The sequence below is a fragment of the Orbicella franksi genome, chromosome 2, assembly GCF_964199315.1.
Source record: "Orbicella franksi chromosome 2, jaOrbFran1.1, whole genome shotgun sequence".
Lineage (NCBI taxonomy): Eukaryota > Metazoa > Cnidaria > Anthozoa > Scleractinia > Merulinidae > Orbicella > Orbicella franksi.
In genome coordinates, this window is record NC_138146.1 from 22,637,973 (window position 1) to 22,650,123 (window position 12,151).

The 12,151-nt window shown below is 39.0% G+C and overlaps 2 protein-coding genes across 2 annotated transcripts in view; both read left to right on the plus strand.

Moving 5' to 3' along the window:
* Positions 1-449: 449 nt before the first annotated feature.
* Positions 450-5,732, plus strand: LOC145468912 (uncharacterized). Its single transcript, XM_081452624.1, has 3 exons — positions 450-506; positions 4,260-4,435; positions 5,425-5,732. Exons 2-3 carry the CDS (start codon positions 4,264-4,266, stop codon positions 5,583-5,585), a joined length of 333 nt encoding a protein of 110 aa, XP_081308750.1. The 5' UTR covers positions 450-506; positions 4,260-4,263; the 3' UTR covers positions 5,586-5,732.
* A 633-nt stretch (positions 5,733-6,365) lies between these two features.
* Positions 6,366-12,151, plus strand: part of LOC145478720 (guanine nucleotide exchange factor for Rab-3A-like) — an 11,274-nt gene continuing 5,488 nt past the window's right edge. Inside the window, exons 1-6 of the mRNA XM_081456824.1 lie at positions 6,366-7,288; positions 7,545-7,831; positions 8,979-9,108; positions 10,245-10,340; positions 11,071-11,148; positions 12,017-12,151. The exon at positions 12,017-12,151 is cut by the window's right edge and continues 93 nt beyond it. Of these exons, the coding sequence (XP_081312950.1) occupies positions 7,569-7,831; positions 8,979-9,108; positions 10,245-10,340; positions 11,071-11,148; positions 12,017-12,151 (702 nt within the window). The 5' untranslated portion in view covers positions 6,366-7,288; positions 7,545-7,568. The remainder of the gene's footprint in view (positions 7,289-7,544; positions 7,832-8,978; positions 9,109-10,244; positions 10,341-11,070; positions 11,149-12,016) is intronic.

The following is a 12,151-nucleotide window of genomic DNA, read 5'->3' on the forward strand; positions in this document are numbered from 1 at the left end:
TTATTAACGATTTCGTTACTAATTAATCTAATGATCCGTGTCTAGCTTGGTGACCACAAAATCTTTGCTTGCAACCTGTCCAGCCCTAGCTTCCTGAACGGAAAAAATAAATGCCAGCCGACGCTTTTCTAACGTAGAGGTAACAACGGAACCACGCGACGTAAACGTAAATTAATATTTGTTTCATAAAAATACACAATGCGTCTGTTGACAGAAGACTGCCCGGAGTCGTCTAAAAAGGATCGTTAGATATTTAATTTAATCCCTTTCCAAATTTTGGACTTGTACGTACAAAGCCCGCCCTTTGTCTCCATGACAACGCAACGTAACTGGCATTGTTCGAACAGAATTAAGACACTTATGAACCTTCGGGTCAAAAAAATATATTCACCCTTCGGAACGGATTTTCAGTTGCACTGTAATCACCCTTCAAACGAGGAGACGTACTTACGAGGAGAGCAAAGCTCATTTTCTCAAAAGCCATATTTGCACTGAGATTTGAAACGGTAAGATTATTGACTGCTAGGTTACTGCTATAAAGTTAGAGGTGAAATTTACATTTTTTACTGGACGTCTTGTGTATATCAGTTACATACATGGGCTGTGCAGTATGCAGGCTGTATTGCAAATTCGTTTTAGGATTTTTGACAGGTATAATTCACTCAGTAATTTATGTCTTGTTGAATCGTTCGTCGTTAATCTTGGCTACTGTTGAAGAGTTCTTTCAGGAGCAAAGCACAGCTCTACTAAATTTTTCGCGTGCGACTAGTTAATTTGAATGTTTCTCATTTGTTTAAATTCAGTTGACTATTGTGCTTCTTCATTTTACTAACACTCGTTTTTCTTTTGTTTTACACTTCCCAAATTAAGTGAAGTTGGCGCCTCGCTTCAAAAGAGACAAGCTTTTACAGAAAGCCGGCATGATGTAGTTGTCTTAAGAAGCAAATACTGGTCATTTTATTATCGGAAAGGGGTTGAAACAAGCTTCGAGGCAAAATTCGAAAAACGGAGAAACTAAAAACTTGTTGATTGTTCGAAGACAAAAGATATCTTTTCTTTTTCAATGTGGCACTTAAATCGGTTCCTCTACATCGCGTTTGGCATTGTTTTGTAAAGCAGAACGATATATTGTTTACAGCGCACGGTTGAATTCCGTTTAACTGTTTTTTTTTTTTATTTATGTCAGTTTAATCGAATAGCGGACTGTTTTTGTAACCGAGAGCGACTTTACTGGAATATTGTTATACGAGACCCATGAATATGGGAGTTATGTAGAAAATGTCCTTTGTGGCATCTTTTAGTTGGATAAGTCTCCTTGTTCGTTTACCTAATAAATTAGTCTCTGATGGGAGAACGTTTTGACGCCAGAACTGTTAGTGCTCATTAAGTAAAGACAACCTAAACGGTTTGGAATCCTTTGTTTAAAATTGGTCAACATATATTCAATGGCCAAGTAACTGTATGGCCCGGTAAAACTTTTCAGAAAATTCAAAAGGCGACGACATAAATTTTTTTTTGTAACATGCTGAGTATTGTGTTGGCAGCTAGCAAGCTGCTTTCCGCTTCGCTTCGTAAAACACTCTCTGTTGGGAGTCGAGAAAAAGCACTGAGTACTTGATCGCGTTAAGCAGTCAAGAATGGAAAAAAAAAAGAAAAAAAAAATCTGGCAAAACATGCTAAACAGTATGGGCCACGACAAAACTAAGGCGTTTTCTAAGTTTCTTTAAAAGAGCTGGGATTGTCAGCAAATCCTGTTTTCGAAACTTAAAAAAATAAATATTAAAGTTAGATTAACATGCGTGACTTATCCTGGTTTTAGCCAACAAATTTCGTTCTGCATTTTGATGAACTTTTGGATCATGGGATACGATCTCTCCTCGAGCTTATGGCTTCTGTAGAAGTCGCGGATAATATCGATTTAGTCGTAGATAATCCACTCTGACAGCATTTGTAAGTCTTATGAATTCTCAGTGATTTTAGGAATCAAGGTGTCAAATGGTTAAACATCTGTTTCGACATCCGTCCCATGTGATTATTGAAAGATGTTGAAAGGAAGGCGTGCCGAATAGCATTTGAATTAGTTCGAAATTAAATCTGATTTAGCATACCGTGGGCATTTTTATTGATTCCTCTGAACTTCTGTCGGGGTTGAAATAGTTCTATATATTAACACGAAGAATCGTGTTGGACCGTTTGACTAACTCATAAAACATATATACAACAATGACACCCCATTTCAATCATGGCCGCTTTCATTCCCAGATCGTTCGCGGTCAAAAGGTTCTTCAATCAATAGAAACACTTATTTATTCTGGCTGCTCTTCAGTTTCTGCCTGTATTCTGCCGGCGACATTTTGTCGACGACTTTGTGATCGCGAAACAGCGTGTGTACCTTTAGTAATATGCGTCGTTCTGTCGGCGGTCTAGTCCCCGTCTCGAAGAGAGAATCTTCCAATTTGAAAGGGAAGGGGTTGGTCGTCATCTGTAGGGGGAAAGTAAATTGAAGATTTCCTCTTATTTCGAGTGTGATTTCATATGTATTTATCCACTATGGTATATTTTATGGTTTCACGAGCCTTTGTACTTTGTTGATGGTTTACTTTCAACTATAAAATTTTCTTCATAGATGAAACATTCGATGACAATGTTTTGACGCAAGAGATGACGATCATCGTTTCTTTTTTTACGTCATAGTATCTATAATTCTTATTTTAGAATAATACCTTTTTTGTGTCACATAAATCTTTCGCCACACTTAGACTGGTCTTGTTTAACGCTTTAATTTAAATTTTCTTAAAACCTTCTTTCCTTCCTTTTTCTTTAAACCTTCTCCGTTTCCGCTTGAACATGGGAGTCTGCCGAAGCTGTCAGGTCGAAGAACTAAAAAGGAAAAAAAAAAGCAAAGAAACAAAAAACAATCATACGCTCGACCTTCGGTCTTGCTTCGTGAAGAATCAGGGTTCCCTTTTACTAGTATACCTTATTCCCGCTTGGTTGCTTCAGTTCCGAAAATGCTAGAAGCCGTATTTCTCCTCTGTGACAAAAAAACCAGTTAGCTTCAGTTAATTTCGAGGAAAGGTAAACAGATTCTGCTTTGGCCATAATAGTCAATTTCGTGTGCATTCGAGGTATGAGATTTAAATTGGTATCCGGCCTAACCCTTGGCTAACTTTGAGCTGTTGCGGTAATAACTGCCGACATCTAGACTGTAAACTTTTATCATATCTCAACCAAACTTTGAAAGTGACAGATATGAAACAATCAATTGAATTCGTGGATTCAATTTGATAAGATAAATCTGCCAGCGAAAAAGTTGATAAGACCTTGCATAGAAATAATGACAGGACAGGTCAGCTAGGGAAACTGAAAAAAACAGTCGTCAATTTTGATTTGAATTCTGCATCAAGTTAAGAAAGGTAACTGCGTTCGAACTTAGACCCAGGCCACACTACGCCGAAGGAATTTGAAAACGTTCATTTCTAAGCGGGTTTGGCCTTCAGTCCACAATAATCCGTCAAGAAAACAAAGCTTTTCGAAACCGGAAGAATTTGAAACGCCAGCTTTGCGTTTTAGTGCGGACGAAAACATTTTAAAAACGGAGGTATTTGAAAACGATGAGACCATGAAAATCATGTGATTTCCCTGCCCCCGAGTTTTCCTCAAACACAAATCCAAAATGGCCGGTTATTGCTGCGTTTGTGGCGTAGTGTGTGGACGGAAAGCATTTGATGCGTTTCCAGAGTGAAAGCGCCTTTTTCAAATTTCTCCGGCGTAGATGTGGACGAGGCTATAAGCAATTCAAACTGGGTCGTTTACGTTTTCAGCTTAACACGGTTAAATTTAATTAAATTATTTTCCTGGTCTCTTTAAATAATGTACAATAAAATGGGAAACACTTCTCATTCTGTTTTTCTCTTTTACACCACATAATCTTGACTCTGGTCTAGTAGAGCTATATCTAGGTAAGTTTTCTTAAATTAATAAGAAAAAAGCTTTTAGCTTTATTCTTATAAAAAGAAAAGTTCACCAAGATTAATTTCCATTGTCAACACCGTGGTCAAGTGGATGGTGCCACCTGCTCATATCACATTTTCTCTTTGCTCTTTTTTGTGACTTGTTTGCATTGCGCGGAATTCTAACACTATTAGTAATTGTAAGAAAACCATTTTTGAAAATCGTTATATTGTTTCAATTCTCAATATTGAGGCTTTCATTTTGTGCCACTCATTTTGCTCTAACGTTTTATTTTCTGTTTTCAGAATTATGTCGCGCTGTCTCAAATTTCTTCTATTTGTGTCCATCGCTGTTCTTTCTATGCAAACGCTTTCAGCCAAGGACTATGACCTCAAACTGTGCGTGACACCATCTACGTTTCGGAGGATTCTGAACTTTTATTGTGCAAACTTAGCACGCAAGCGAGGTATAAGAAGAGAAGGTGAGAAATAAGCCAAATGAGGAGATCCGGGAAGTCTCTATCTAGTTCTCATAACACTTTGAGAATCCATGAAATCTTTAAGGCTGAAATCTAAGGCCTGGTTTTAGGTGTACATTTTCCTTTGAGCACAAGCCCCCTCCCCTCCCTCCCCTTTAAAAAACTCTCCGTTCAAGCTCAATCTTTTTAGGTCAGAACATTAGTTTTGTCACGGTACAAGAGAAAGGCTGGTATAGCCATAGGTTCGGCCTTTGGTGTTCAGTGCCTCCAATTCACGCAGTTTTCGATCAAAATGTTGGGGAATTAAAGAATGGTAGTCATGTGAGGTGATTGGACAGTAACAAAATGGCTGAAACCAACTTTATGATAAAAAGATGCTGTTTGTACCAAGTGAACAACCAGATATAAACTAAAGGCTAACATTATTATAACATTCATTCCTCACCCTCTCCCCATCCAGACTTTAGAATTATCCATTTGCTGCACAGTCAGTAGAAGGGTCAACGCTGCAAGTCTTTTCACTGTCTATTCTTGCTATGATAATAGTCAGTCGACACCAGCAAGCACACTGTGATGAACCTTCTTCCAACCAGCAGAAAGTCTTGCTAAGATCAGAGACCATCCTCTCTTACATGGTTTTGCTCAACTTCGCCGTGTCAATCTTGACCGGACTGGGTTAAAGTCGGCGAGCACAAGCCTTTGAAGAATTAAGTTCCAATCTGAAATCAGACCAGCTGGCTGGGTTTTTTTCATCATCTTCACTAGCTGCAATCATTGCTTTCGCTCCAGGTCAAGGTTTTTTTTCAGTCGATTAATGACTCTGCCTGACTGGACACTGTGATTATAGCTTATTCAATAATTATTGATTGATTGACTGATTGACAAAATGCCTGTCTGACCGTCTGACTAGTTTAATTGACTAGCTGATTTGGTGGATTAATTAATTGATTGATTACAAGGCATTACGTTTTTATATTGTTTCTTTTTTTCAGCCTTGGTGAAATCGGAGACAGAAGCCAAGAGTTTTCTGACGAAATTATCAAAAAGAGACCCAACCGATGTTGACGAAAGGAGGCAAAGTACAGACTATCGTGAAGAATGTTGCAATGAGGGATGTAAAGTGAAGGAAATATATGAATATTGCTGGCTGTAAAGTCGATATTAAATCGCTATATTCGGTTTTAATTACTCTTTGCATTCTCGGTAATTTTAAAGGTGCTCTTTAATTGACAGCTCTCACTTACGTTGTTAAGTATACGATCCATGCTAAATATCTTATACAGACCTCTCAGGTTGCAATATTTTTAAGTGGCTTTTCAACCCAGCATAGCTGGAATAAACGCTTATTCTTTGAAATTACACTTGGCTCTTGAAGTTCTTTCTTAAAATTTCTTTTCAATACCTCTTTACGATTATGCTGTTGCTAGTGGTCCACGCAAAGTGTGGAGGCACAGTGGCCTCATGGTTAGTGCGCTCGACTCCGGATCGAGCGGTTCGGTTTCCAGTTCTGGCCAGGGACACTGTGTTGTGTTCCTTGGCAAGACACTTAACTCTCACAGTACCTCTCCACCCTGGTGTATAAATGCTTGGACACCTACGAATTTAATGCTGGGGTAACCCTGCAATGGACTAGTATTCCATCCAGGGGGGAGTTGAAATATTCAGAGTCGCTTCATGCTACAGAAACCGGGATAAGCTCCGGCCTGATAAGCCACTTGGTTTGTATGCAGACTTTACCTTTACCAGTGGTCCGCAGTGGTCTCAAACCATTTCTTATAGTATTAATTAATGTTGGAATCATTTGTTCCAGCTCTTATCATAAGATAATCGGCTCTTTTATTCTCATTAAGACATCCTAAGCTCGATTATCAGCCGCTGTGCGGGAAAGGAGTCCGCTCTCCTGTCCCGAACTGACTCGAGAAAGCGGTGGAAATCAAGCCTAGAACAGTCCTGACTGCGTTAGTCTCTTGAGGAGAAATTATATCTTGATCAAAAACAAGGCTGAAACGTTCTTTTCACCATTAGGAGTCTCCCGACACGTTTTGGGGGGTCTGGATGCAGTTAAACCTGACTAGCTGAGAGTTTATTAAAAGTTTTACTGTCAGCTGAGAAAAAAATGACGCCGCATATTCGAGATGACTGTTTTGCGGTCTACGTTGGCTCCGTCGCGTCGGCTAACAGTCAACCCTTACCTCGCTTCCACGAAGAGGCTTAGTTTCGGCTTATTTACTAAACTCTACTGCTCGGTCAGCCGCTGACCGCTTGAGATTGCTGCTTGGCCGGAAACATTGGCCGCTCGAGGCCTGTGGGGTAGAGGTGGGGTAGCGTTAGCTTCTCATGAGAGACCCTCTAATTTGTTCGGCCATGACACTATCCGATTTATCATGAATAAGAGAAGCGCTTCATAAAGATAACTGAAGAAAATTTAACGATAGGCCACTGAGTTACTTTTCACCCAGCCCTCCCCTCCCGTGCGGATTTGATAAAATTGAGTCGCGACGGGAGACTGGGTACCACTAATTGGAGGCCCGTCGTTTCTTGTCCCAAACAAGTATCAAGAAGATTTGTGTTTAGAGTTTTTAAAAAGCAAATGGTGTTACATCAAGATAGCAGGGATTTCACGAACCAGCTGGACTTCCCATTTGCATAACAGCACTTGAAGATTAATACTTCGCTTAACACAACGGGATCTAAACATTGTTTTCCACGTCCGCCAGCTTCCTCTTCGAATATCAAATGTCACGAATCGTGAGGTCACAGACTGGCACCTTGTGAATTCACCTGATTTTGTTGTCTTAGAAGTGCCATATAAGCAACACTTGGTGTTTCACTTTTCGGATGCAAATCGAGTCCGTGGTAAGCATTTTTGGTCGCTGAATACGTTGAATGGACAACTTAAGCAACGACTATAGAAGCAACGAGAACAGCGCTTAATTCAGCTCATGAATTATGTTTGAACTTGATTAAGTTATCTGTGGGTTGTTGCGGTTCTATGCAAAATATTGGCCTCTATTAATATACCATGAGCAGAATTTAGAAGTACTTCACGCCGCAGTGTTGTTTATAAAAGCAAAACGACTTTGCTGTTTTAATATTACTTCATTTTTTGCAGCGTTCTTGTGCCTCTTCTAGCTAGATGACTGAGATCCTGTCCGATTCGAAAAAATTTTTGTCGCCAGAAGGGATTTTCAAACGAACATCGAGCGAGCCTGATATCTCTACGGCGGGCTTACGGCAAAGGACATGTAGCAATGCTTCTCAGCTACAATACAACCGAACACGAGAAAGATCGAGGACTTCGTTTGTACAACAAGTAAGTAAAGAAAGATCTCGCTCGCCATCACCGACTGGTGTTTCAAACTGCAGTGATTCTGAGGGACAAATGGTTGTAGACGGAAGGTAAGGGAAAAGAAGTTTGCATGTCATCAAGTTGTAATAATTTAGACTGATTTGAACGGCAATATTTCTATGAAAACAGATCAGCTGAAGATATATGAAGAACGTGTTGGAGCCTTAATATATTTTAGACAATGGAAAGCTAACCTTCAGAGTGAATTAAGGGGCTGTAAACTTATTTTCGAGTAAGTTTAAGTTGCTGTGATCGATACAAGGAAGTTAAGCCACACATTCTGGTCATTTTTAGATGTAAGTGATCCTACCAGATGTTTCTAGAGTAAACCAGCTTAATTCCTTTATTGTACATGATCTGTTTACAATAATTATTATTCATAACTTCGAAAGGAAAAAAAATCCTATTCACAGCTGTTTTGTTTTCGTTTTGCTTGCCCCAGGCCTTTATGAACATTTGAAAAGTTTTTGAGGAAGTCTGTCCTGCAAGCCTCAGAGCATTGCATTGGCAGAGGTCCATGGTTTTGAACCCTGACCACTGTACACGTAACGCACATATAACATTCCAAATTAAGAAACAGTCTACCACAAGTACTGGCCTTTTGAATGCAGCGATAATACTTTATTGTTGTTAAGAAAACCCTCCAAAAGTTGCAACCTCAAACATATTCTGGGAGGAGCTGGTTTCTCCTACACCCAACACTTAAAATTTTGTAACCTTTTTGAAAGTACATGAAGAAGCCAATTTTTTGACCCAAATTTCTTACTAGCTTGATTAGTTAATGAAAAGTAATAATTGTTTGATCCCATTTTAAGTACTTCTGTAATTTGAACTTCCTCAAAACATTTTCCCCATAAAACTTCACTTCTTTGCTGGGAAAGCTGAGCGTAGATTCCATTAGCCCTACTGCCAAATCTACAATGTATAAGCCCCAGCCGGGTTATTGAACACTACTTCCTATGGATGCTGTTTACAACTGAGATAACCTGATGAATTCGATCTCTTATGATGCATCTCAAACCTTCACAACACTCCTGTAACTTTATATTTTATTTTTGAAACATCAAGTCACCCATGGTTCCTGTCAGTAATAAGTGCATTTAACCCTGAATAATGGAAAGCTCCTGAAATGCACTATGCAGTCGAGTGTGACCCCAATACATGTACGTGACTGTATCTTTTATTTTTTACTTTTAGCTTATTAAATGATAGTTGCAACAGTGAAGAATTCACCTTCAGAGATCGTGCACCAACATCTCCAAGTCGAGAGGAAGTAAAGGCACAGGCTTTTGAAAGGCTTCAAGAAGAACTAAAGAAAGCTCAGGAGGTGAGAAATAACCTTGTACAAATCACATCACCCAGAAGCTAGTTAAAAAAGAATGAACGCATGCTTGGGGCCATTCTAAGTTAGCACCCCCCAAACATTCTTACGAGCAGGAACTGATAATTTTTTTTTAATAATTTCACCTCTGTGATGCCACTGAGTACAACATGCATACACCTTGTGTTTTTTTATTACCTTCTCTATTCTCTTTTGAATGCTTTTGAATATTCTTTTACTTACAAGTGTCCAAATCAAGTGTGAAATTTTGACACAAAAATTTCCTGTTACCGATCTTTTTCCATGATCACTGGTCAGACTGGACATGGAATGGAAAAAATACTTACCAATAAAATAGTTTGTGATTTGAAAAACAATACCAAAAGTCATCCGCTGGGCGAGTTTAGTTTGACTCAACCATTTCTTAAGTTTTCTTCTGAGTTCCCTACATTCTGACCACTTGTCAACTACTTGGAACTTTAAGAAATCAGAGAAAGATTTGCAGCTTTCTGTCACAATAAACATCATTTCAGTCTGCCATCTTGGATGATGTGGTATTCTTCATGAATGAAATCATAGCAGGCTCAATTTTCATTTTGTCAACCGCTAATACTCTGTACTGCATCTGCGAAAATGTGTGGCACGATCACATCAGCTGTTTTGATCAGGACATGGCATTTAGTAATGTTAACACTTTGGCAAAACAAGCCAAGTACGAGCAGGAAGAGCAAATGTGTTCCTTTCAGCCTTCATGGCAGTCAAAGAAGCCTTGGTGTTCATTTGTACCTGGCTTTTCAGTGTCCTCCAACAGCCGCAACTACGGACATGATGTACTGGGAGACTGGTGACATGAAAATAATAAAAAGTAACCTTTCCATTTACATGCTGTACTATTGACATTCTTCCCTATTGAATGGTCTTGAAAGTAAATTTTGCCAGGGCAAGTTTGTCATCTGGCACACTTGCCCGGCTGATGACTTGGAGAAAAAAACCAATATGGATCCCTGCTGATCATAATTGAGTTTCTGGGCTTTTATTGCTCCTTTATTCCAGTTCACTCAGGAGAACTATGGACTATGAACTTGATTCAGGCAAAGAGATAACTATGTAGTATGACTACATTGTATTATTTTTTACTGAAGGAACTCAAGTTAAAAGATGAGCAGTGTGAGAAGCTATCTCGAGTCAGGAATGAATTAGAAGCAGAGCTAGAAGAACTGACAGCAAGTTTGTTTCAGGTTTGTTTCAGATAGTTTTACACACAGAGACTGGAATCCAGTGAACAGATCTTTGCGCATGTACTTTGATAAATATTGTAATTAAGTACTATAATTTTAATTACGTGCACATGCATCATCTGTCCTCATTGCACCATGGGATGCATATGCTGTAAGGCCTTCACATATGCATGTAACAGTTATTAAGTCTTGTTGTATTACAATCAGGTACGTGCAATGACATTAACTGGATTTGAGAAGAATGATCACATGATTACCGACAAATTGAATAAAATTTGACATACATATTGCGAGATAAAGGTAATGCCAGTTTGAACTTGAGCTAAAGTGACTCATGCCCACAGTGGTGTTTAAAAAAATATATCTGATCATTTGGAGAGGATGAAATCTGCCTAGGTAGCTAGTTTTCAAGCTGGTCAACCAACCAGTATTGGAAATGCTGGTTTTTCAGTGGAGAGGGAAAACCCCAAGGGCAGAGCAAGGGCCAATAACCACCTCGATGTACACATATCACACTGGGCTGGAATCAAATCTGGATCATATTGGTGCATAGGAGGTGAATGGTCATACATAGTGATGTACCTCTATGTTATCCCAGTCCTGCTTCCTGTATAATCAACAGATATACAATCATGTACTTTTAATTAATATCCTAGAAACAAAGTAATTCAGCTATGTGTATGTTGCACTACATACAAGTTTATTTTTTGTTTTTTTTTTTTTTTATCAGGAGGCACACGCTATGGTTCGAGCAGCAAAAGTTAAACAGGTTGGAGCAGAAAAGAGGTTCAAAGAAGCAAATAACAAGGTGGGTGGAAACATGACCCCTTTAAGATCTCAATGTTATTCATGCATGTAGTGTACCATAGAATAATAATAAACCATTAATACTAAAAAAACATCTACAAGGTACACCGCAGTAAATCTGTGTTCCCAAGGGTTTTATTATTATATTAAACCATTATATTATGAGCTCGAGATTTCTATCATGCATGGAAATCAAGAGTGCATCATCTATTGTTTAATAATATAAATCTACTAGTCATTCCAAACTTAATCTTAATCCTCTTCACAGACACTTTGAAAAACACAAAAACTAACTGCCATTTTTTTAACAACTACGCACTGTTGGGCTACTCACCATAAGTTGGGTAGTATTGAAGGGTTTGATGTGACAACATTGTTTGTGTTGAAGGATGTTACTGCTGCAATACATAGTTTGGTTTAGACATGGTTGAATGTTGGGATTGCAGGAGGCATGGTGGCCTCATGGTTGGTGTGCTCAACTCAGGATCGAGCAGTCCAGGTTTGAGTCCTGACCGGGGACATTGTGTTGTGTTCTTGGGCAAACCACTGTACTCTTACAGTGTCTCTCTCCACCCAGGTGTATAAATGGTTACCAGATAAATTGGGGGGGTGGGGGAGGGAGGGTAACCCTGCAATGGACTAGCATCCCATTCAGGCAGCAGTTTAAAATACTCTTAGTTGCTTCATGCTACAGAAACAGTGATAAGCTCCGGCTGATGGGCCACTTGGCTCATATGCAGACTTTACCTTATTATTATTATTATTATTATTATTATTATTATTGTTATTATTGTTATTATTATTATTATTAATATTATTATTTTGGGATTGTCCATAATGAATGTTGTGACATGTCATTTTGCTGTTAGGTGGAAGTGCTTCAAGCAGAGGTGACAGCTCTAAAACAGTTGGTGTTGACATCTACTTCAACTCCTGGTCATTCAGGAAGACTTGGTTGGCGACGACACAGCACAGAGCATCTCGCCCCTTGTCCAGATTGTGAT